Source organism: Varanus komodoensis, unplaced genomic scaffold (genome assembly GCF_004798865.1).
Source record: "Varanus komodoensis strain SLA01 unplaced genomic scaffold, ASM479886v1 scaffold66, whole genome shotgun sequence".
Taxonomy (NCBI): domain Eukaryota; kingdom Metazoa; phylum Chordata; class Lepidosauria; order Squamata; family Varanidae; genus Varanus; species Varanus komodoensis.
In genome coordinates, this window is record NW_025336296.1 from 107,125 (window position 1) to 132,346 (window position 25,222).

The window sequence follows — 25,222 nt, forward strand, 5'->3', positions numbered from 1 at the left end:
CTTTGCAAGGATGGCTTACACAAATAAAGTACACATATCTAACATAAATAAATTAACAACCCACTCTGGCTGCAATTAAAATATGATAAAATTCAATATTAAAACTTATTAAAATACTGATTAAATTAAAAAGTTCTTAACCTGGCACCAAAAAACATAGCCACAAAAGCCATGGTTTGTTGTTCGGCTGAGAACAGTGGGTTGTTCACTTTGGTTTCTTATCTTGACTAGGTTTAAACAACATGTACCTGCCTATTTCCCCACAAATTTCCATTTTTAAAAAATAACTGCGGGGGGGGGGGACCCTTGTAGCTTTGAAGTTTCTAAAGATTTTACATATCTGGTTTCTGAAGAGATGACAATGAACAGATTTTTTAATTTAATGTTATAATTATTATTTTTTTTAACTTAACGTTGTAAGCCGCCCCGAGGCTTCGGCAAATGGGGCGGCATAAAAATGTTTTAATAAATAAACAAAAAAACAGATATCCAAATATCAGGAATGCTCTTACTGTGGCACAGGCATTCCAGGTACAATTATTTGCATCAGAATTCTAAAAAAGAACCACATACATAAAGGCCCAGTGGGATCTAACATGGGTTATTTGGAAACCATTGTCTGAAAATCAAGAGCCAACCCTGGAAACTCCAATAGGAATCTCCCCTTCTGCAGCTTTTGCTATTTATTTATTTATATTTATATTGTGATTTATATCCTGCCTTTTTCCTACAAAGGGCTCAAGGCAGCTTACATCATCTCTCCTCCTCCATCTTACCCCACAACAACAACCCTGTGAGGTAGGTTGGGCTGAGAGTCTGTGACTGGCCAAAGTCACCCAGTTGGCTCCATGGCCGAGCGGGGACTCGAACCCGGATCGCCTGAGTCCCAGTCCCATGCTCTTAACCACTACGCCACACTGGCTCTCCTTGGTTTACAATTCTATGTGCACAATGCTATTGTCAATGAAACTTTTCATTAATAGGTTTGGTTTAATTGTACGTAAAGTTTCCTAATCCGGGGTAGGGAACATGTGGCCTGCATATGTTCCACCCCACCATTTCTGCAGATCCTACCCCCGCTACACACAATTATGACATCTGCAGCTAAAATTGTGCTTTTATAATGCACTGAAATAATTATTTTTAATGGCTCTTCTTTTAATCTGCCTGCAGTACTAGTATTTTAAACAATTCCCTATTAAGAAAGCTTCACACATATCATCCTATGAATAACTAAACTTCATTAATTTGCAGAAGCCTTCCAAAGCACAATCATGGTTGCAAGTAAGGCATGTGAATGGTCCATGTACCTTGTTTCAATACAATTTTGGCTGCTACCGCAGGAAAATCAATTCAAACAAGTTGGTGTGTACTCCAGTACATTTGGGGAAACAATGCAGCTCCCCACCTGCAGAAATTGCCATTCCTGTTCTAACAAATTTCAACCCATAGTTTCAAGTTGAGGTTTACAGGCAAACCATGGTTAATATCACTGTACACATCACAGTTACAACCAGCAAGAGAATAAAAGAGCCAGAAAGAATTCACTGTACAAAAGAGAGAACAACATGCCACATCATTGAAATGTAAACCACGTATTCGGGAGACAGGAATACATCAATTCTAAGACAAAATTTATTCCAATTTTTACATAATATACCACGTAAGCAGTAGATTAAAGGAGGATCACCATTATATCCATATAGAAAACTGGGCAGAAAAAAAGAGAAAGACCAAAGATGGCATCAGAAAAGCTTACCTAAGTTGTGACTGCAGTTTCCCCGCTTTGTTGATGAAGTCTTCCCAAACTGGATAGCTTCCCTGGGAGAGAGAGAGAGAAACATACAAAAAATTAATTATCTTAATGTGATCATCCTCCTTCTGAGATTTTCTCTGAAAGCCAACTGGGAGAAGACAGCGTACATGTACTCAAGCCAGTTCCATCTATTTATTGAAAAAGTTTATATCCTGCCTTTACTAAAAAGTTCAAGACACTTAACAAAGACAACATTCAGATCCCATAAAACCACTGACCATTGTGAAAAACTTTGTCTCCCCATTTCCGCTTGTCTCTTGACAGCCAAGACGGGAAGGTCTTTCAGGCAAGGAATGTATTCTATGCTTCCTCAACCCCTTTGGGAAGCAAAGGCAGGTAAAAAAAAGCACTATCTGCGTGCGGGGGGGGGGGGGTCCTACCAAACAGCTACACACTAGCTCTGATGCATTTCTCATAATTGCAGGAAGGGAGTAGAGGAAACAAAATTGGGAATGTGAGGTCAACTGAGAAGAGGGTGGAAAACCCCTGCTTTAAGTCTATACAGAATTTCAGATTGCACAAACCATTTCATCAGCAAAAATTCTCAACTATACAAAGAACAGTTACATATTAATTCATTACGTTTTTACTCATGGAATGTTTATAATCTCTTTAGGCAAACACAGCAATGCAGGGATGAAAGATTATAGCTTAATGTTTAGACCAGCCTTCCCCAGTCTGGTACCTTCCAAATGTTTGGACATCCAACTTCCATCAGCCCCAGTCAGCATAGCCAGTAGTCAAGAACGCTAGAGAGCTCCAAGTTCAGGAGAGTCATCCAGACACAAATGGCAACTCACAGGTTAAATAGCCCATGATTTGCAGCCAGATGTTATGCCCATTTTCTATAAATTTTGAACCCATGAAAAAAGGGATTTTCTTTTACTTAGAAGCATGTGTAAATTAGAAATGCTGGGGATATCAAGAACTACATGTAATACTTTTTAATCAACCTTAAATCTTGTTTTACTGCTTTAATGTGAAATACAGTGTTTCTAACTTAGTTGGCAGTATTGGGCATATATATGTGAGATTTAAATATATATGCGGTTACTCAGAAGATCCAGTCTGTTTAGATGAACTTACTCCCAGGAATATGCAACTAAGATTACAGCCTCAAAAGTATAAACGGCAGTTCTGAACAAGCAAAACAGAATAAACTCATACTAAAGCGAGACAGTGAGCTGCAAGCCAATGTATCCTGCACTAAATGCAAACATATTTTTCAAATTTCCAAGAAGTCAAGGACTAAGCAGCTCCAATTTTTTAGGAAACAAAATAAGCTGCATGATTTTGATAGAAAATAATCTCAGAGGCTCAGTATTAAACATTACAAATGAACTGGATATCTAGTTTTATTTATATTCTGCCTTTCTTCCTATAAGGAACTCCAGGTGGCTCATATATATTATATCCTCACAACCATCCTGTGAGGTAGGTAGATAATACATCTTATATTATTATGTATAATGGCATTATTTTTGTGGACAAAATTGGTCACATTTAATGAAAAATAACCTGTAGATTGTCTTACATGAACATCTTATACTGCACATTTTGAATGCATAAACCCTGCAATTAAGAAGAATCTCATTCATTCCAGAACAGAGTGCCTGTGTGAGTGTGTGGGGGGGGGGGGGGGGGGGGCTTTTGCAGTGTTCCCTCACATTTCCTACTTTTCCCATGCCAAAATTGAACAGACTTTAAAAGACCTAAAATCCACCCCAACCACAGATTCCCCCTCCCCACATATATTTTCAAACAAATTCACAGCAAACTGGTTTCTGAGATAAATGCAGTAAGAACTAGTAATCTCCTGAACTTAGTCCACCCTGCTAATCCCTTGTCAGCTGACAGAGTTCCCATCCTTGTCTACAGCACCCAAACTTCAGGTCCAGCCTTCGCACATACCTTGACATTCCATAGTCTTAGTGATTTCCTCCTGCTATTCTCCAAACACAAACCCCAAACATGATTTATTGTGAGTGGTTCATTACATGGTTATGAGAAGGCTAGAAGGATTTGCTCTACTGACTTCTCATTTCCATCCAGCAAAGGATGATTTGAAAAGTAAAGTTCAACCCAACTCCTATCTTTTTGCAAAAATGTAGAATTGTTCTGGGACAATTTAACAGCTATTTGATCATGCCCAGAGAGTCACTGTCCAAGACACATTATCCAGGGAACTATTAAAAAGGCACTTTTTTGGTCAAGGATTAGATGCCTTTAGATAATCATGAAACCACTAGGGCCTCAGCAAGAGACATCTGAATGCTCAGCGCAATGAAGTACGTGAGTTTCAACCAACTCACCCTCACTCTCTATTGCTTAATAACCCAATAAAATATAGATTGCTTGCCTATCTGCTTCCTTTTAATTTCACATGGCTTTCAGTTGTTCCTTGTCCTGTAAGACCATGTCTAAATTCTACCTCTGTAATAGAAAAAATCATAAAAATAGTGAAGTTTTGTTTCCACAGTATTACCCATTATGGAATTATCCTAGCGGCATGACAATGCCCTCAATGAAGGGTCTACTACAAGCCACCTCAGATATCACACCCCAATTTCGCAAAAGTCCTATCCCAAGACTGGCCTTCTGGTTTTCTCCTGCCTTTAACATATACAGTAGACTCCCAACTATCCGGTCTGATGTGGCAGAAGGGCAGGCCAGGTAACAAAAAAGCCGGAGAGGCGGGAGTTCTATAAATGCTCACTTCCTATCCCACCCGTACCATTAAAAACACCCTTTTTATACCAAAACCTGCTCTTATTCATATTTTCTGACCTCTTAGTACAGGCCAGTACTTTATGTTTGTTATGTACTGTACTATACGTGTTAAAAATGTATTACAGAAAAAGGAAATCCAAGGATAAAAATATTGTACACATTTTAAGGTAAATGTTATAATGTCTAACTTAATTGCAGGAAACATAAAATCATGTACACTGTACAGTATGAATACATACACTTTTAAAATAAACAGAACATTAATGTAAAACATAGGCTTAATTCTTACAAAAATTATTTAAACTTACTTCACTGTTCATTGATAGTTATTTTTTAACTAGGCCGGATAGTACGGAGGCCAGATAGTCGCGAGCCGGATAGGCAAGAGTCTACTGCACAACTTTTCAGCTATACAAGCAGACATAAAATTAAATTTTTACCAAGGTGAATGGCTACCTTTTGTGATGGACACTGGACAGCATGCCCACCATTTGCAAGTTGCAACATCAGAGCATTTCTATGTATTTCTGTAGAAGCAAATTTGACATTGTGCTCCTTTGAAGTAGATGTCTTTGGGCCAGGGGCTGTTCTATTCCTCCCCCTGGCCAAAGACACCCAGTGGGGCAAAGTAATGAAGTACAGGCACATTCAAAGCCTATCCCTGCACACTACACGACATCTTCACGCACATGCAGAGTCAGCAAGCAAATGTCCACCAGAACATTCTCCCGACTCTGTACCCTCCAACTCTGGCAAGCAGCCTAGAGAGGAAAGTTCAAATCTGTTAACATCCACCTAACCATGTTTATCTGCATCCAAACTTCCAGCAACCCATGGGGTGCAGTCATCTGAGCACACGAATCAAGACCAGGGTTCTCCTGCACATCAAGATCCAACACAACTTTCGAGACTCTTTGCACAATTTGAAAACACCACAAGGGTGTACCACAAAAGATGGAAAGCCTTGACCACTGCAGTGTCTCAGCATATGCGCTGCTGCAGAAGCTAACAAACTGAACCGGAGTGACATCTGTTGCATAAACGCTCCAGTCAATCAATAAGGGAAAAGGCCATTTGGCAGGCCAAAAGTACATGCCTGTAAAGCACACACACCACTGCGTTCCCCTGCTCAGTACGCAGAAAGATCCGCAACCCTGAGCAAGCCACCAGGATGCTTGCAACACATTTTCCTCTCTTTTTGTGAGGAGGGGGTTAGCCTTCCAATATGAAATTCAAATTTGCCTTTTCCAAAGTTAACCAAAGCAGAATACACATGGAAAACAAAGGCTGCAGGCAGGCAAGAAGTCACATCTTAAATTTACATTACTGAAGCTGCAGTTCTGTGCGTGTTTATTCAGGCGTCAGTCCTAAAAACACCGTGGGACTTGCTTCTGAGTCAACAAGCGTGGATGGCATTGAAAAAAACCCTAACTTTCAACACAAATATTTGGGTTCTTCCAAGAGGTTCTGCAGGGACAAGCTATCTTCCGAAATTCAAAACCCAACTGAAGTGGTTCAGGTCACCTCTAGCTGAACTTGATTGTGTTCAGTGGACAACTGGCATCATTTCAGCACTTTATTCTTTTTTCTTCCTTACCCACCTAATATAAAGAACAGTTGCAAAGGAAGCTATTAAAAACGTTAGGGTGATGAAAGCTACCTGAGGAAGGTCACAGCAAGGTCACAAAATGTGACCCACTGACCATGGAGAAATACTACCAAATACTCCATAAAGTCAAGAATGCCAATATATAGGTGTCTGTTCACCTTTTCTTCTTGAGGTTGCCACTTGTTAGTAAGCGATTTATGGGTTGCTTGCTCACTGACCTTACAGAAGCCCAGCCACACTTATCCTATTAAATACTCTGCTATAACGCCAGGCACCTCCATTGGGTGTGCACACAGTCACTGGTGGCAGAAGACACAGCCTATGACCATCATGCAGAGAAGCAACTTCCCTATGACCTTACCATCTGCTCCGTGAAGTCCCAAGAGGGTCTGGAACTTGGGTCTAGAAAAAAGGAGCTGGTGAAATAATGGGGGGAATCAGCTAAAGTAAGATATTTCTGTGAGAAAGATTTGGGCAGTGCAATCCTACTCCTCTACTCAGAATTAATCTTTGCTGTGTTCAATATAACTTACTCCCAGGTAAGGACTGCAGCCTGCCTCTGAATCTCAGTCACCAGGGAACAGCAGCCAAGGGCTACTAAGCTTGTGATCTTTCTATGGCTGACTATTACAGGTTTCACAGGATGGTAAACAAAACAGGCCTTTATTCAGATCCAGCAGGGCTGTTCTTACTGTGAATCAGAAAAAGTAAACATCTTTTTTGTCATCCCAACGAAGCTAAATCTTTAGAACGACAATGATTTTGGACATCTTTCACAATTAATCGCAGACCCAACCCTTTTCAATGCATTCATTCTTCAAAATCTGTAGCAGCCAAGATTATGAAGAACTGATAGCAAATTCTTCAGTACACCTATCGATTTTACGCTGCTGGTTTTTATTGCCTCCCTCCCATCCTAGGCAGCAAGCTGAGAAATGAATGAACTGAAAAAAGCACCGTATGTCATGTATTAACCAGCATTCAGTATGCAATTACATAGACGCTTCCTCCTCAAATACTAGTTCAATGGGTGATATTTTTATGCAGCAATGCACAAATATCTTGCTATGCTGTAACAGTTCAAAACCTTTCTGCAGCACATGTGGCTTAATACATTACTGGAAAAGGGGGGTGTAAAGCAATCGTTTCCAAACGTTGCTAAATTAGGATGCTCCTAAACCAGAGTATGAACTGCCCAAGACAGACACCTCTGCCACGGGTACTCTCTCGGCTTCTTCAAAGAGCAGTACTGATCAATTTCTTGATCACTCCTTGATTGGGCGCCCCCAAGAATGTCAACTCTCCCATGTTTCTGCCACTCACTGTGACTCCGAGTTTGGAACAACACGTTCCTCATAATACTGAGCACATGCATGCACAAACACATTGCCGCAACCAGGATTCACTGTGTGTTTGTTGCATTTACATTCTGCTTTTCATAGGAAGCGGTTTACAATGTAAGAATAAAACTGAAAATACATGCAGTAATAAGACAACACTATTCTAAATCCTACCAATTCAACCAGCAGCTAGGTAATAAACATAACAAATAAAGGAAGATCAGCAAACAGCAAAAGGGCTCCCTCCAAAAACAAGGAGGTTCATTAAGGGGGTGCTACCACCAAGAAGGCCCTTGCTTGAATCACCACTCCATGGGCATTCCCCATAGGTAGGGCCACCATGCGAGTTCCCTCCCAAGATCTCAAAGGCTGGGCTGGTCCACACATGCCCGCCAACAAGCATTTGGGTCTGAAACACTTCTGTCCAGTACCAGACCTTTTACCTGCAACACCTGCACAGCTCAAAGGTCACCGCGCAGGGGGAAAATGTGACTAAGGCCTTGGAGAGATTAGTGCAGACAGCAAAATGGGTCAAGGGTCCAAGTTAGCTCCATATGCTAATTATTCAGCAACTCTCTCCCCTGTCCCTACACAGCTGCCAATGCACCAGCTTTCCACTACATCAAGCCTACTCCAAGTGCTTGCTCAGTTCCAAGAGCAGAAGCAGAGCCCTCTCCTGAGCCCCTCTCCTGAGTGTAAGAAAGGAGCCCATAGAATTGCTTTGCATACTGGCTAGAGCAGGCGCAATCTTTGTGAGTCTGCTGATTTCCAACGTAGGATCACAAAATGAAAGAGTGGTAAAGGAACATCCAAAAAATCAAGAAGAAACTTAGTTAAGCAACATCCAAACAGGGGAACAGACACCTTCTCCCCACCCCCCCTTACCTCCACTGCAGCTTTGAGAACTGCACCAGCCTAACAGAATTGTGCATGGCGAGTTCTGCTTTGCAGAAGAGAAAATGCACAGATTCCCCAGCAGCTGGGTGCATATTTGCCACTACCACCAACATGTCTGCAACCTCCAGAAACAGTAGGAGCATCCAGAGCACAAGGGGGGGAACTAACCTCCACCACCGCTCTTGTCTCTGGTGAAGTCTTGAAAACTGCACCAGGATGAAAGAATAGTGTGTGTGTGTGGGGGGGGGGGAGTCTGCTTCTGGCATTAAAACATCTGGCTGCTTTTTCCTGCATTTTGTACCTTAATGCACAGATTTATTTGGTTTGTTTGGCTCTGGCTTGGACATTACTAATAAATAATAATTGGCATGTTGTAATTATTGATCTTTCCTATCGTGTAACTAATCTGAAATATTATAATGTTCATAACTATTTGGGTTGTGTCTTGGTGTAATGAGATACTTATTGAAACTGAGATATTACTGTGGTTTCTTTTACTGATGTGAACTGCCCTGTACGCACTGGCTGTTGGGCAGTGCAAGAACAACATAAATTAAATGATGTCACAAAAAGCACAAAGCAGGGCTGTGATGTTTCCTGCTTTATGTAGAGACCCACCAGACTGCCTGGAGGAAGCCTTTACCATTCAGACAGTCACCCAAGGCCTCATTCCTAAAGCAGTATCCCTCATAAAGCAGGGTGCCTGGCAGCAAGGTACCAAAAGGGGCTGTGAAAACCCTGTAAGTGGTAATACTTGGGAGAGATCAGAGGACAAAGATGACAAAAACTTTGGGGCAACCCTGTGGAGACAGAAAAAGAAGGCAGCTTGGCCCTAACCATCTTCCTAATCGCCTGTGGTAAGTCCAAGTCACCTCCAGGTAATTAACAAGGAAAACTTGTGAATTTTGGAGAGACCTAGTGCAGCCCATTCATCTCCCTCCATGGGGCAAAATATGTGCTACAAGTTAAGAAAACAAACAACACTGTGAACTTGTTTCCAAGACTGAAGTGTGGCCATGATCGGTTAAGCTTTTGTTTTAAAGGTATCAGAGCAAGAGAGAGGCAAGGAAAGGCCTCCAACAGCTGTCCCATTAATCTGTGCCACTAGTAATCAATGCAGGATTGCATCCCTTGCATCCCTAGCTCCACCGAAAAAGAGAGAAAAGAAGAGGGTGCAAGAAAAACATCCTCCGGGATATTGTCTGCTCCTCCTTAGGGCGCCTGCCTCCCACATCCAGAGCAACTGCTTTAAGAGCTAAAAATAGCCAGCCATTTACATAGCTATGCCATAGGTTTAAAGAAACCCCAAAGTGCAGACAGCTGCTTGGTTGATTGTTTCCAAGATCAACACTCAAGATCAGAGGATAAAAATCAGAAGAGGTTCTTTTCCTCCTCGCCAGTCCGAAATGAAACATACTGCAGCTGTTTAGAATGGCAAAGAATTGCAGTTGGTTGCACTTAATTGCAAACAAACAAGTGAACAATCAGCTGTATTTTGGCTCAACACAATGTGCTGGCGAAAATATCTTCTTTAAAAAAAAAAGAGGAAAGGAAACTGCAAAGAATAAAAACGTACGCAGAATGCTTAATTCAAATCTGTGATCAGTTTTAACCAGACATTAGCCTGTTTGCAAGGCCAACATTCCATGGCTGACAGAAGTGGTCAAATAAGGCCAATCCAAGGAAAACAAAATCCAACAGAAAATGATTTAATTCTTCTCTCTGGCACAAAAATTATTGTGGCCAATCTCCATGACAGTTCACGTAGCCTCGTCTTAGGCAAGTTTACATAGCAGCTGGATTCAGACAACACAACAAACCATGGTAGATTTCTTGCCACTGCTGGTCTGTTATGCTGTCCAAATCTACACATGGTATTTCACCATAGTAAGTTTGGCCTTTTGAAATCACAGTTAAGAGACAAAGGTTTATTCTACAATTTCTCCATGCTACCATAGCTTGCCATATTTTCTGAACCAGAGTGGATAACTACTAGTGGTTTAAAAAAAATCATTTAAATTACTTTTCCTCAAAAAGCATCTATTAAAAATCCATCTAAAGATAGTTTCCTATTTAAGATACATTACAGTCCAAAGGTTATGCATCCTGAAATAAGGATGAGTTTTTAATTATGTAGCATGAGGCTGTATATTCATGCAATGTTTAAATTGTTTGGTAAATTAATTCCATTAATACATTCACAATGCCATGCTCTTCCAGCGGTTTCTGCAAGATTACTGGGCAATTTCTCTAGTTAGAAGATATTATCACAAGATGCTTGGTTTTACAGTTCTCGAAACTGTGAATTTGTGTCTGCGGACCACAAGCCTCTTCTTCACATCAAACATGTTATAAAATATACAGATCTGAGAAAAAGACCTTAATCCCATTGTTCCTTTGCAAATCTATGTACACAGAATCAACCACTTACCTCTTAAGTGCTAAGTTTCAAAACATTCAATGAATAGAAGACTGCTGGAAGTAGAATAAATCTGCACAAGAAGCTAAGTGTGAGGAATGGGGACAAGCAGTAAAAATAAAAGTGAGACCTTTTGCACAGACTCCTCCACAAGTCTTTGGACCTTTTTTTGAATATCCTTAGGTTTATCATATTATTTCCCTGGAGAAGAAAACCTGTACTAGCATGTCATAAAAGAAACCCAGTTTGAGAATATTTTAATAAAGTTCCTCTACCTATGGGTAAGGCAGGCACGTGTGCAAATTGTCTAGAAAACCATGATTCAAAATCTAGTCTCACTGACTAGTGATTTAAATTGTGATTTAAATAATTTAAATCATACCCACCCTGTTCTGAACACAGCAATATGGTTTCCACCTTCTGGGGTTGCAATCACGACGGAGTGCCCTGGAAGGAAGGGCCATTGTAGGATACAACTCCAGCCATCCAGATTCTACTGCCCACCGCCCCCAGTGACAGATACACGGAAAAATGAGGACACAGCAGGCAATGTCAGCAGGGAGCACTGCAACTTGGGACTGAATTTCAGGCATGGTGGCTGATGGGATATCTGTCAGAAGTGGGAGAACTGAGTGGGTAGGATGCAAATTGTAACACAGAAACCAACTGTTCATCTATCAGGTACAATTTGGTTTTAAAAAACCATGCGGCTTGCTCATGGACTTTGCAAGCAAAGCGAAGCTTGAAGAAAGGCCTCTTAGCCTCTAGGTGAGGTGCTTCCAAAGCTGGCACGGCTGAGGCACAAGCCAGCTTCACTGGAATACCCATGTGCCTTTTACTTGCATCAGGGCCTCAAAACCACAAAGGGCCAAAACAAAGCAAGCACCACCTCGCAGAAGCCTCAGCCTGTTTGTTCATGGTCTGAGGGACTCAAGGTCAATAGGCAAGGTCATGCACAAAGATTCAGCAACCAGAATTTGTGGTGCTGCAGCTTCTCTGGCCCTCCCTCCTTGCAGCCACGTGCCCCAGGCAAGCAGATCTGGAAAGGAGCAATGCTTTAAGAGGAAGTACGAAGTTACAGAAGTCCAGGAGTTAGAACTACCCCCAATCCCAAAGCACTTGCAGAGTTCAATGCGACTCATTCCCATTTCAGTATGTACAGGACTGGAATACCAATCTGATGGTTTGACTGGACCAGTCTTCCCCAACATGGTGGACTATGGATGTGGGACACTATAAATCCCATAATGCCACAGCATATTTTCACCACAGAGTTAAGGGTGGGAGTCTGCACGCATCTGTTCCCCCTCATCCTGCTCCCTTATGTAACACCTGCTAATTCTCTCACAAACTTACATTTAGCCATGTCTTATCCTGGATTAATGCCACCACCCTGATTAAAACCCCCTCTCCACCCTTTAAAACATCCTTTGGAAGAACAGAAAACGCCCAATAAACAAGATGATGTTTAAAGCGTATCAAGTCATAACTTCCCTTATGCAGTGTCTCTGGAAATGCCATTGTTCTTTTGACACTGATCCAATATCAACTTTGAACCATTCTCATCTCCACAGCAAACAGAGTCCACCTATGGATCCAACTGGGAGCACAGCAGACCTCAGGCCGTCTTCGTCAATGGCCTACGTACCATTGACGAACCTCAGCAAAACTTCACAGGAACACAAACTGGAAAGGTTTTAGGAATCCACAATACAGATGACTGAAACTTTCCTAACCATGTTGTTTTCTTTTTTTTTAAGGCAGAAGAACACAAGAAGCACCCTGCTGGACCAGACCAAAGCCTACGCCATATCCCGTTTCCCAGCGACAGCCAATGAGATGTCTCTGAGAAAGCCACAAGCAGTACAGGAGAAAACAGTCCTCTCACCTATTAATGAGCTACAGTGGTGTGTATGCAGAAGCCTTTGATCCTGGAGGTAGCACAGAGCAGTCCTGACTTCCACAGAAAATGGACAATGTTGAACTACAACTGAAATGGACGTTATGATCCCCTGCTGCTTCCCACCACAAAAAGCAGTCTGAAAGTGACTTTCACAATGCAGAAAAGCATCATGACTACAACAGAAAAATCCCTAAATCAGTATATAAAGCATAATCCGCAGACAATGCAGGTACAAAAATGCATAATCTAAAAACTATTCATTACCAATGTGTTCATCCACAGCAAACACATAAAAACTCTTTTTAAAATGTTGTTACATATCACATATGATCTTTCCGTCTCTTGCAAGGAACTCCAAGGTAGCTTATATGGCCCATCTCTCTATTTCATCCTCACAACAACCCTGTGAAGTAGATTAGGCTGAGTCTCAGCCCAAAGTCACCCAGTGAGTTTCATGACTGGATAGAGAATTTTACCCTAATCTCCTGAGGCCCAGGTTCCATACTTTAACCAGTACAACAAATTGCCTATCTTCCCCAAGCAGAGAATGAACATCAAAACTGCAGCCCTAACATTTGGCTATAACTAAGTCCAGCTCCTGGGAAAATAAGTACATCTTCACCAGGCACTCAAAAGGAGACAGTGCTGGAGCCAAGTAAGTTTCCTTGGGGAGCAGAATCAGTAAATATGGGGCCATCACAGAAAAGGCCAATTCCCAAACACATTCCCACACACACACAAACCACCAGAGGACAAAGGAGAAAAGGCTCTGAAGTTGACTGGATAGATGAGCAGAAAAGAGGTTGTCTGCGAGTTATTGGGGTCCCAGGTCAGGCATGGTTGTAAAGGTTAAAAACAGCACTTTGAATTTGGCCTAGAAACCAAATTGGCAAGCAGTGCAGCTAAGCCAGAATCAGATACAAATGATCATTTTTTCAAATTAAAATTCAAGGTTAAATTGGAATAGTACTGAGCCAGTTTTTAAATCACTAAATCTGCAATGCTTCATGAACGGACATAAGGATTATCAGATTTCTTTCCTTCCTTCTTTAAACATCACAGTCACGCATCATATAACAATTCCATTATTTGTTATTTCAGGGGAGAATTTCCAGAACCCCTCCACCCATGTCAGAAATTGCTATCTGGTGACTTTTAAGAGTGACCATCAAAAGTGGCCACAAAAGACGAAGAATTTGGGCAGCTGTTGGACTCTGACATTGGGAAAACACAAGAGGTCCTTTTGGATAGACAGATCAGTGTTTTGACTAGCAGAGACAAGTTAAGACCACCTTTTTAGGCTCTTGAGATCCTGAATGTCCCAACTTAACATGCTATTTCTTGCAACATCATTGAAAGCTGTTCAGGACTCTGACACATGGGCTGCCGAAATCCTGGAAGACCTGCCTGCACAAAGGAAATTCTCCCATTATTTCACAACAAGCAAACAGGTGGCAGCTGAACTGGAGTGCTTAAAACCATGTCCAACAAGCATGGACAAGGACAAATTGTTCAATAGGATTTGCCCTTGTCTCAGCTTGCAGCTGAACCAGCTCTCAAAGCTACACCCACTGCCGACACCCACGCTGGGTAATCCTAAACATTCTCTAGTTTTTAATCCATCAGCTGGAAATTCTCCCCACAAAACAAAATCTGCACTATTTAAAGCTACACCCAAAAAGGGTCCCCAACATTTTCACAGCAACAGCATCCTGTTGACACACTGTGGAAGCACAACCAAGCAGTGCCAAATAAATAGGTTTTAGGAGGAAAAGAGACTTCTTCGCTCTGACCTTGGATCATGGTTAAAAAAAGAGAGAGAGCACAAAGGCCATGAATGTAGAAGTCCAGGATTGGACTTCAGAAAAAACAAATCAAATGCAAATCAACACTATGGATGCCCTGTTGTCCTGGACATTTACTTAAGAAAGCAGTATTTATACTACCATTGCTAGCAATAGTAGCATAACAGCATTAATAAGGGTAAATTAATGTGAAGAATGGTGGCATAAAATGGTAACATAGTATCTCATACCACTTATTGGGAATATGCATGTCACAGCTCTTTTGCATTTTCTCTCTCTTTGATGGTCTACCAAGACTCATACCAATAGAAGATCTTCCAGACATTTACAGCATGATCCAATAAGGCTGTTCCTAACCCTCCAAATTCAGAAATTACTTGACAATGGAAGAAACACTGAGGCAAGGATTGCCTTCCTGCTTCACTTAAGACCGCTGATTCCGGCAATTTAAATATTTCAACTGCTTACAATGAGGAGGGGCTGAGGTCTGTTTCACTCCACCCCTCCCTGTTCCCAAACCACCATTTCCGAGGTCGCTCTTATGACCCTGCAATGGCAACCCATGTTCTTTACCAATCAGCTTCACATGAAGAGAAACAGCACCCTGAATTTCGAGTCCCAGCTCCTAGCTCAGACTGCTTTTCCAAGGTTTGAACTGGGACTCCTACCTTTCCGATGAGCCCTAGGATCACATCTTGATACACTGGATTTTAAAGGAAACATAATCAACTTGGATTTCTACATCCTTTGATTGAGCCACCTCCACACACATGCACTTTATGTCTGACTTTTGCTCAGATGTGTTCCTAGATTTATTTTGATGATCCAGTTTCTAATATTTAAATCCCACAGAATTCATGGGGTTTATTCCCAGGAGTAGATGGTTTAACAATTTTCACTGGATCACATGGGAAGACACCAGATGAAAGATGTGATCAGGCCCCAACACCCAATCTTGTGACACACCAACTTGGAATAAAACCCCAGTGAATTTAATAGGACTTACTCTCAAGTAAGTGTACACAGAATTATAGCCAGGGGAAGCAATCCAACAGACCTCTGGACAGCACCTGAAGGCCCAGAGGGATTCCGATTCCCCACTCCATTAGAAATAGAATTCCAAACTTGGAAGAGGAAATCAGGGGAATGACACCCCCCACACACACCAGTTCCAACCTTGAAGGTGAGAGGCAGGGACTTAAAGGCCAGGATAAGAGCTATTTTAAAGCCTCTTTAACCTCCTCTCACAAACACCCCAAGATTTTTCCAACTAGACAAGCAAAAAGGCTAGTGAAAAATGCAGAGCTGAAAAGCACAGAGACAACAATCATCTCCACCACCAATTCTTCTGCCCTGCATTAGATACTCATAAGCCTCCGAGTTCAGGAGTTTAGATCAAAGATGCAACCCATAGGACTGTGCCCTAAATTGGCATTTCTTCTGCACACCATTAGCAAAGGCAAATCTGCTTTATGTAAAGGATAGGTCTGAACTGTAAACAGCAATATTTGGCAAACCCTTCACGCTTCTGATCAACTGGCCTCTAATCTAACAAGAAACTGTGCCACTGCAAATCTGTTGGCCTTCCAGGTGCCACAGGGCTCTTCGGTGGGTGTTACTGACAGTCCAAGACAGCTTCCTGCTTCTGGAACTTGTCTGCATGTTCCACACTGCAAGATCAAATATAAAACTGATGGACAGGGGTTTTTTTCCTTATCCTCAGAAACTGCTGCATAATGTTCATCATAAACAAAAAACCCCACAAAATTCTTTTTCCCTGACTGATGTTTGTTTCCTTTAAAACACATCTAGCCTCTCTGTTAAGCTCTCCAGAACTGATATGTTCTTGAAAGGGGCAAGAGAAAAATGTTCCAGGTGAACACTTCTTCACCTGCAGGTAGCAGCTCAAGCATGACTTGAAGATTTATCTGCTTCCTGTTGGAAAGAATGGAAGGATAAGTTCTGCTTTTAACCATTGGTAGGAATGTTCCATCTGGCAGGAAGACGACATCTGCTAAAATGTTCCCACTGCTGAAGTGGCCTTAATGAAAATGATTGCAGGTTTTGTTTGGAAGCCCTTCCCTCCCAAGAGATTTGCAGGCTGCTCAACAAAAGAGGATCTGGAACCCAATCGCATCACAAAGAGTTCATTATGACAGGCTCCTAATGTACAGGGCTCCTCTCACCCACCCCCATCTAAAGAAACTGCACTCCTATTATCTCCAGAGGGCTGCTCAGATGGAAATAAAAAGGATTTTGAAAAAAGCAGCAAAAAAACCCAACTTCCATTCAAGGCACACAGGCTGCAACCCGGATCCCGGCCCTTCATTAACAGCTTCTTTGTAGTTCGGGAACTGGGCGCACTCACCTACGGCCTCCAAAAGTCAATCTTTCACCTACAAGTAGCATCCTTCCTCCCTGACTTCTTTGTAGGAAAAGGGGTGAAGGAGAACGAACCTATCTCCATGGCTAGCAAAAACTACAGCAAAGCACCTTAAGCTTAACAATTGAGTGGGCATAAAACTGGCAGCTGGGTTCAACTCCTGCCACCCATTCTCTCCAACTAGTTTGTGCTTCCCTCTCTGATATGTTTTCCCTGATATGTTTCTCCCGATTTAAAAAAACAAACATTTCACCCTTGCTGAAAAAGAACACTGCAATCTTCTCTGACAGCTACCCTCACCTTCTATGGTCCTACAACTGGCCTGAAATGGCTCACGCTCCCTTGCGATGGCCATGAGCAAGGGTGCTTGGTACTCCACCAGTAGGCAATGTCCACACCTTAATGAGTAGTTACTTTCCACTGAATTAACTCTATTCTTGTATCTATAACCTGCCAGATCACCTGCATTCATCCAACCCAGTATTGCCAATACAGATTGGACAGTACCCTCCAATGAAAAGGTAAAAGTTTGCAGAGTGGAAACAGCTATCAAGCATCTTTTTTTAGTAGAAATGTTGAAAATTGAACCTGTAACCTTCTACATGCAAAGTAAATTATTATTCGCTGAGTTTTATGGCCCTTTTTACCTGCAACTAAAAGTACACTATGCATACAGATCTTGACCAACAACCTTGCTACGACATAACTGAAATATGGAGTGCTGTAGAGAAAACACAATACTTCGAAACAGTCAGCATTATTGCAAATACAAGTATGCATCCTTGCTCAGTCTTGCATTTATCCCTTGTCCTGGTCACCTTGGGCTACTAGAGTTTTTATCCAGGTGAGTACATGGTACTCTATAGAGTGATGAGGCTGCCACAGAAGGAAAAAGTTGCTCCTGTGCCAGCCCACTGGGTTTTTGAACTGGAAAAAGAGGACAACATGGTTAGTGGAGAAAGGAGAGACTTGCTCCTCTCCACCAGCCTATAAGTAGGCTTTTCATTAAAAAAAAAAAAAAAAAAATCAGTCAGCTGAAATCAGTTTCCAATCAGTTGCCTCTTAGCAACCTCGTTTAAAAAAAAAGGTTCAGGTCAGTAACTCTTCACCTTTCCACACAAGATGGTGGGGCACAAAGTTCAGGCAGCTGCTGCCTAAATTCAAATCCCCTTTAAAAACAGAAGAACCGGCTCAAAAGTTCACAACCAAGTCCACCACTCTGTTTTCTAAGCAGGGCCAACTGCTTCTGGGAGTCTGAATACAATGGTCTCCCCTATCTGTGCCCAACATCCTGTATCCAAGGATATACTGCCTCTGCCTATGGAGGTTCCAGGGAGGTATTGCAGTTCACCATTTGCAATCACATCGTTGCCTTGTGACTAAACATGTGGCTGTAAGTATATTTCCAGGAAACACAGCTACATATGGCAATTCACAATGTATGCATTTATTAGTTTATCACCCTGGAGTAAATTGGCCCTTGCCCCCTCCACCATTAGTAAAAAGGGCTAGCAGTAGATACACGGGTAAGAAAATGAAACGAAAACCTTATTTGAATACTATCAGGTTTATATCTTCCCGAGGCCTAGGGAATTGGGAGGGGCAGGCGAGAAGAACACTGAGAGCAAAACAAATATTCAAAGTCCTGGTTTAGTATTCATTGCAGGATATATACAAATGCCTTTCCTGGTTCAGCCCCACCTCGAGGGTTTTGAATATGGAGTGCTGACTCTCTCCACAGTGGCTCTCCCTCTATTTTATCATCATCATTATTCAATGGCTCCGTTTAGACTAACAATTAGGACAATCCCAAGGGACTCTGGAAAATCCTGGGCCTCGAAGGTTGAAAGAGAAAGATACAGATGCCAATATACAACTAAAAAAGAAACATGCAAACAGCTAGATAATTTTTATTATTGTTGTCGTGAGGATGATATTACCAAGATTAAACAAGCCGCAACTCTTTGGGGAAAAGCGATATGCAGCTAATGTCAATACAGGGCAGAATTCCTTCATCTGCATGCAACACACCAGGGAAGGGAGGGAAAGAGCAAGAAGAGAGGCGTTTGGGTGATTCCCCTCCCACCCCCAGCCATCATTTCAATGCAGGTGGAATTTGTAGAGTCGATTCTCAGGCAGGGATCTGCCAATCGCAGTCAGCCGAGGGGCCCGCATCTCTCGCCCACTCTCCAGCCCCGTCCAAGCCCGATCCACCCCTCAGCCTTCTTACCTTCATGTCACTGATGGTGGTCTGGAAGAGTCCTCCAAGCGCACTACATTCCTTTTCTATCACAGCCTCCATTTTTCCCCCCAGCTCAGAAGGACACGAAGAAAACTGTTGTGCTTTCACTAGCAATCTCAGCTCCCCCCGCGCGCGCACCCTAAATATATATATAATAAAACCTCTCGCTTCAATTGCTACCTCGGGGGGGGAATAAGAAAAATCCGAGTTTGCCTTCTAGTGAAAAAGCAGCGAAGAATTCAATCTCAAACGCAGCAGATCCAAGAGCTAACCTAACCCTGCTTTGCGCCTCTCCAGCTTGTTAGCCTGCTGTATTATTGGTATTTGGTGGTTAACACACCGCTATTGCAATCCCACCCCGAGAAAAGATCAAGACGTCTCTATCCCCCACACACAAGGATAGCAGCAGAACCCATCGCTTTCCATTCTGACTCATGCCCCCACATGCACAACAAGTAGGCAGGACCGATCTCAACTGGAGAAGAGCAGCAACGCGAGCTGTTTAAAAATGCATCGGATGCACCAGAAGGTCTGCTGCCTCCCCCGACAACCCCCTCCCCCGCATCCAACTATTCATTTAACAGCTGCAGATCCGATCTTGCATACACACGCGTAACACACAGAACAACCACCCAAAACTCGTTCGCCAAATCGGCTGTTTCTCCTAAAGAAATAAAAATTAAATTCCAATTAAAAAACAGCAGCCCTCTGCAAAAATAAAAATTAAGCAAATACCTCCACCCAAAAAACCCAGCCAAAAATACCCCTATTGCATTGAATGTATCAAGCCTATCAGAGGGAGAGGACAGGAAGATTAACTGCGGTGCTTTTATTCGCAAGCACCAGATCTGCTGCTTTTTAGATAACCCCCCCTCCCCAAGGTAGCAAGCCAAAGCACAAAGAAAGCCCCTTCCCACCCAAAATGCACTCCAGCGTGCCGATTCCTCAGCTTACAATCCCCTCCCAGCTCCACTACAAGTCTTTTCTCTCTGCCGTAGCGCCCAACCAAGTCTGCACGCAAGCGCGCGCTGAAGCAGCGACTGCTGCTTCTTTGGAACCTTGTTTCCCCGGGAAGAGGCGTCACGAGCTCAGAATGCCCGGGCCGCGGCTCCTGATTGGCGGAGAGGGGAAGTGCTGGAAGGCTCTCTCTCGAGCGCCGCCTAACAGGCAAGCGCGCCGGTCCTTCCGAGTGGGAGGGCTCGAAGGTCGCCGGGCCGAGTACCCCTTGCGGTGGATTCCCGGCCAATTTCTATTAGACAAGGGTTCTAGGGAGGGAAAATGCAGCAGGAACTGTAGACGCTGAGCCTTGGATTTTTTTTTTTAAAAAGCATTAAATCCAACTGCACGCAAATGAAAAGAATCCACATAACGTAATAGCTTTACTAGGTCAACACAAAATTACCAAGAATTGTGCAAGCTTTCTCCAGGCCTCTTCATCAGGCAAGGGAGACAAAATAACCACTGGGTAGATGTTGTCAGGCTGTTGTTTTTTTTAAATAACTTAAACTTATTTATTTTTATTTTATTTATTAAATTATTTATTAAAACATTTTTATGCCGCCCCATTCGCCGAAGCCTCGGGGCGGCTTACAACAATAAATAAAACCACATAAACTTCTGCTTTACAGAAAAAATATAGGTAGACTCCTAACAGATCCAATGCAAATATATATCTAAAAATATTTATTTATCCTCATAGCCCATCCTGCCAGAATATCTTACATAGTTACATCTAAGTGCTTAAAGTTAGTTGTGTGCTAAAATTACACAGATTTGATATTCTACACACCTACACATTTCATTTTTGTCTTTCAGGGGCTTTGTTGTTAGTTGCGAAGTCGTGTCCATCCCATTGGGACCCCATGGATAACATTCCTCCAGGCTCTCCTTTCCTCCACCATCCCCCAGAGTCCACTTAAGCTCACACTGACTGCTTCAGTGACTCCATCTAGTTGCATACAATTTTACTACTTTGAATCTGCCCAGAGTCATTGTCAATGTTCTCCTGAGTGGTATGTTAGGGTTAGACTTCTATTAACTATTTTAATCTCATTCCTGTCATTCCCTTCTCTCTCTAGCTGCTCCTCCTTGTTACAGCAGCCAATGCAGGAGCCACCACCTATGAGGACGGAAAGGTACTGGCTGCTTCTTTATCCCAAGGCATCAGGGAATGTTTGCATTGATTCTCCAGCTCTTGAACAGACAATCCTCCAAAACAGGAATAACAATAGCTTCTTGACTCTCCTGTTAATAGAATGAGTTATATCATTACTACAAAGAATGCTGTGCATAAAATTCAGAATTTTAAAATGAAGGGATTCTATTATTTCTAGAACATGAAAAGAGAAACCCAGGCCAGCTCAGGACTATCAGCCAGGTGATATGCATGTCAACTCAAAAGTAAGTTCAACTAATATTAGTAGGATTAGTTCCCAGAAAGCATGCATTTAACATATCTTTAGATTCCCATGGAGTCCGGAGTTCCCACTGTAGATTATCCTTTCTCAAAGCATTCCCTGAAATACCTCCCTGAACTATTCCACCATTGCATCTGCTGGATCTGGACAACTTTTCATTAATGGCTAACTTCTTACAGCATAAAGACAGACTCAGAAAAGTTGTTTATATGCACCATTCCAAGCAATGACTGGAACAACAATAGAAAGGAAATTTCAAAGCAAGGCTGCAATCCTAGGAATGCTTAGGGCTTTTATGAGATCAGATCAGGCTGCATGGCCACCTGTTCTTGATAGAATGTACCTACTGTGCAACTTTTAAAGGTACAGCATCCTTCCAATTACGATTTGAACAAAAACAAACGTTGCTATAGGATTTGTCTCCCACTTTTTACCAAATGTGAAATTACCGTATTTTTCGCTCTATAAGACGCACCTGACCATAAGATGCACCTAGTTTTTAGAGGAGGGATCCATGGAAAGCTTCCTGATAATCACAGGCACATTCCCCATCACTTCCCCATGGGCTTCATTAAAAGATGGGTTGCCATTTGAAAACACACACCAACCTGTGATTAACAGCTCTCACCTGTGCCGGAGGAGGGGGGCGGAGCAGGGCGCACCAAGCACGTGCCGGCCAGGTGTGGTGCAGCCAGCCCGACAGCGTACCAGCGGTGGTCTTCGGCAGGTCTTCCTGGGTGGTGGAGGTGAGCAGTCCGTCTCTCCGTATGGCTGGCGGGTTAAAGCCCGCGGCTCCTCCTCCTCTGCACCGCTCCCCCTGAGCAGCACAGCTCTCACCTGTGCTGGGGGGGGGGGGTGGAGCAGCATGCATGCCGAGCTCGTGCTGGCCAGGTGGTGCCACGTGGTGCAGGCAGGCCGGCAGCATCCTGGGCGTCGGGCACACACACATTCGCTCTATAAGACACACAGACATTTCCCCTTACTTTTAAGGGGGGGAAAGTGCATCTTATAGAGCGAAAAATATGGTACAACAGAATAACATGCACAGGGTTATTTATTTATTCAATCTGTTCCCCTGTCTTTCCACCAAAGAAATTGTGCTCAGGTTGCCTAACAGTAGCAATAAGTGCATGCCGGAAGGTCTGTTGCCTTTCTTGATAATATCTTTCTGGATAATTGGGGAGGAATTACAGCTCAGGGGCAGCCCCTGCTATCTCCAGTTGGGGAAATCAGGCAAGACATTATGAAAAAGAAACTCTGGAAAGGTACAGCCAGTTAGAACAGATGTTGTTGAACAGCTAATCTAGCCTGGTGTAACATAGCCTTCTGAGTTACCTTTTCTCCATTGTGAGGGTTTAAGTGTTTTGTAAGATCTTTGTTACATGCTGCTTAGTTGCCTTGACTCACCTGGCAACTGAACAACATTTCATGCAAATACATAAGCCCAGTATTATATTTTGGTGTTCAGAATTTACCTATTCTTTGCTCCAAGCGCTTAGATGGCCCTAATAACTTTTCTGAGTCCCACACCTGGGCTAAACCTAATTGAGCAGTAGGTGATAAAAGCTGTTTTCCTTCTGGCACAGCTGCTTCAACTTGCAAAATAAATCCACATTCCTCAGTCTTATGTATAAATGTGTTTAACCTTACATGCTGGGCCTGATCCAGAAAACACTTTGCTGATGCAAGGTGAACTTATTTAAATGAGGAAGCCCAAAGCCATTTTCTAATCTAGAGCTATGGGCCTACTCTAACTTTGGACTAGGGCAAAAGATGGGATCTGGGATTAATTTATATGAACAACTAAAGAATAAGTAAGAGTGCACACTTCAAATCTTTCCCAACCTGGGAAAGGCCATCTTTTAGAGGTCCTTTAACTTGGAGTCCTACATTGAGCAGGGAGTTGGACCTGATGGCCTTTGGGACCATTCCAACTCCCCCATTCAATGGTTCTATGGCAGCTTCCCAATCTCCATCATTCCTAGCCATCTGGAGGATGATAAGTTGGGGAAGGGTGCTCTATGCTAAAAATGCGCAACTTCGGTTGCCTCTTGGAGCTACTGTTAGCTAGCGTCAACGTAGAATTAATTATAAAAAGGTAGGAAACAAGGATCCCATGGAATGCAACACAGGTAGTAGGCGCTTGTCTCATCTTTCATGACAAAGACCTAACCGCACATGGAGCTTGTTACAATATACACCCTCCATTCAGGGTTTGCTTCTATCCAGTGCTTTTTTTTGTAAGAAAAAGGGTGCTGGAACTCATGAAATTATTTACCTTTCGCACGTAGTCAATCACTGAACGCACACCCACACATTTCAGTTGTGTGACGAAACATAATGGTCGCCACCCGCAGTAAGCACTCAGCGTGCGGCCACACGACCAAGCACAAGCCGAGCAGCGCCACAAGCCGAGCAGCACCATCACAACCAGCACGGACGAAGTACACATGCACCAGACTCAACACACAAGCAGCCCGCATGCACCGTTTTAATGATTTTGCCGCCAACCTGCTACGCTTGACAGGGCGATTCAAATCCCCGTGGACCAAACATCAAATTTTCAAAAGTTACTTTTAAAACTTGGAAAATCTGTCAAAAAAGGTGCCGGAACTCCATTCCGGTGTGTTCTATGACATAAAAAGCACTGCTTCTATCACTCCCTTCGGTCCTGATTTGGTACTAGCCATTGTGCAATTACATGCAACTACAATGGAGAACCGAAGAAAGCATTTTAAGTTCCTACCAACACCCTCTGTGCAATTTATATCTTTATGCACAATATTGTTCTAAAGGTGTTTTTCATATCTGTGAAATACCTTTCTGTATCAATTCTTTAGACATGATAGAGATAGAGATCAATAGGTTGGTGTTTGAAGGGAGCGGGCAATGAAGTCCTGCAAAGAAATTCTGATTAATGACTTTTTTATACATAGTAGCTCCTTCAGCCACTGGAATTTGCATCAAAAATCATATACATAGGTAAAGGGCTACAGGTGCCCAAGGCAGTGGTGGGCGATTTGTGGCCTTCCCAGTGCTTTGCCCTACAAACCCCATCATTCCTCACTATTGGCTATGCTGGCTAAGACTGATAGGAATTGTAGTCTAAAACATTCGGAAGTCTACCAGGTGCTCACCTGTGGCCTAAGTCCTGGTCCTGTAGCAACCCACATGACAGATCCACTCTGAAGGCTCCAGACATCGTGCGTACACATGCATAAGAGAAAGAGAAGGGAGCTGGAAGGAAGGTAGAACTATTGTGACTCCGTGGATAGACGGCTGGAGAGACCCAGTTTCTAGCACCCACCTGGTCATGAAGCTCACTGGCGACTTTGGGGTTGTCACTTACCTTCAGCCTGACCTACTTTATAGGTCTTCCTGAGAATAAAATGGAAAGGATTATGTGAAGCATTTTGGGTGTCTTTCAAGAGAAAAATGGTCAGGATATAAAAACAGTAAATAAAAACCCTATAAAATTGTTTTACAAAATAAAAGAAGCGCAGAGGGAGGGAGGCAAGCTGCAGGAGGGGGGTCAGCCTTTTTCACGGGTGACCCCCAAGGTGATGATGGCAATGGGGCACACTGAGCCCAGCCTTGCCACCTGCAGACCCCCAAATGTCATGGCAGGAGGCAGTGCTTTTTTTGTAAAACTCACGTCCCC

At 42.8% G+C, this 25,222-nt stretch overlaps 1 protein-coding gene across 1 annotated transcript in view; it reads right to left on the reverse strand.

Moving 5' to 3' along the window:
* Positions 1-20,146, reverse strand: part of LOC123033679 (protein MTSS 1-like) — a 127,264-nt gene extending 107,118 nt beyond the window's left edge. The window contains exons 1-2 of the mRNA XM_044450396.1: positions 19,133-20,146; positions 1,760-1,821 (exon numbers count right to left, since the gene is read on the reverse strand). Coding sequence (XP_044306331.1) covers positions 1,760-1,821; positions 19,133-19,204 — 134 coding nt within the window. The 5' untranslated portion in view covers positions 19,205-20,146. The remainder of the gene's footprint in view (positions 1-1,759; positions 1,822-19,132) is intronic.
* Between the last annotated feature and the right edge of the window lie 5,076 nt (positions 20,147-25,222).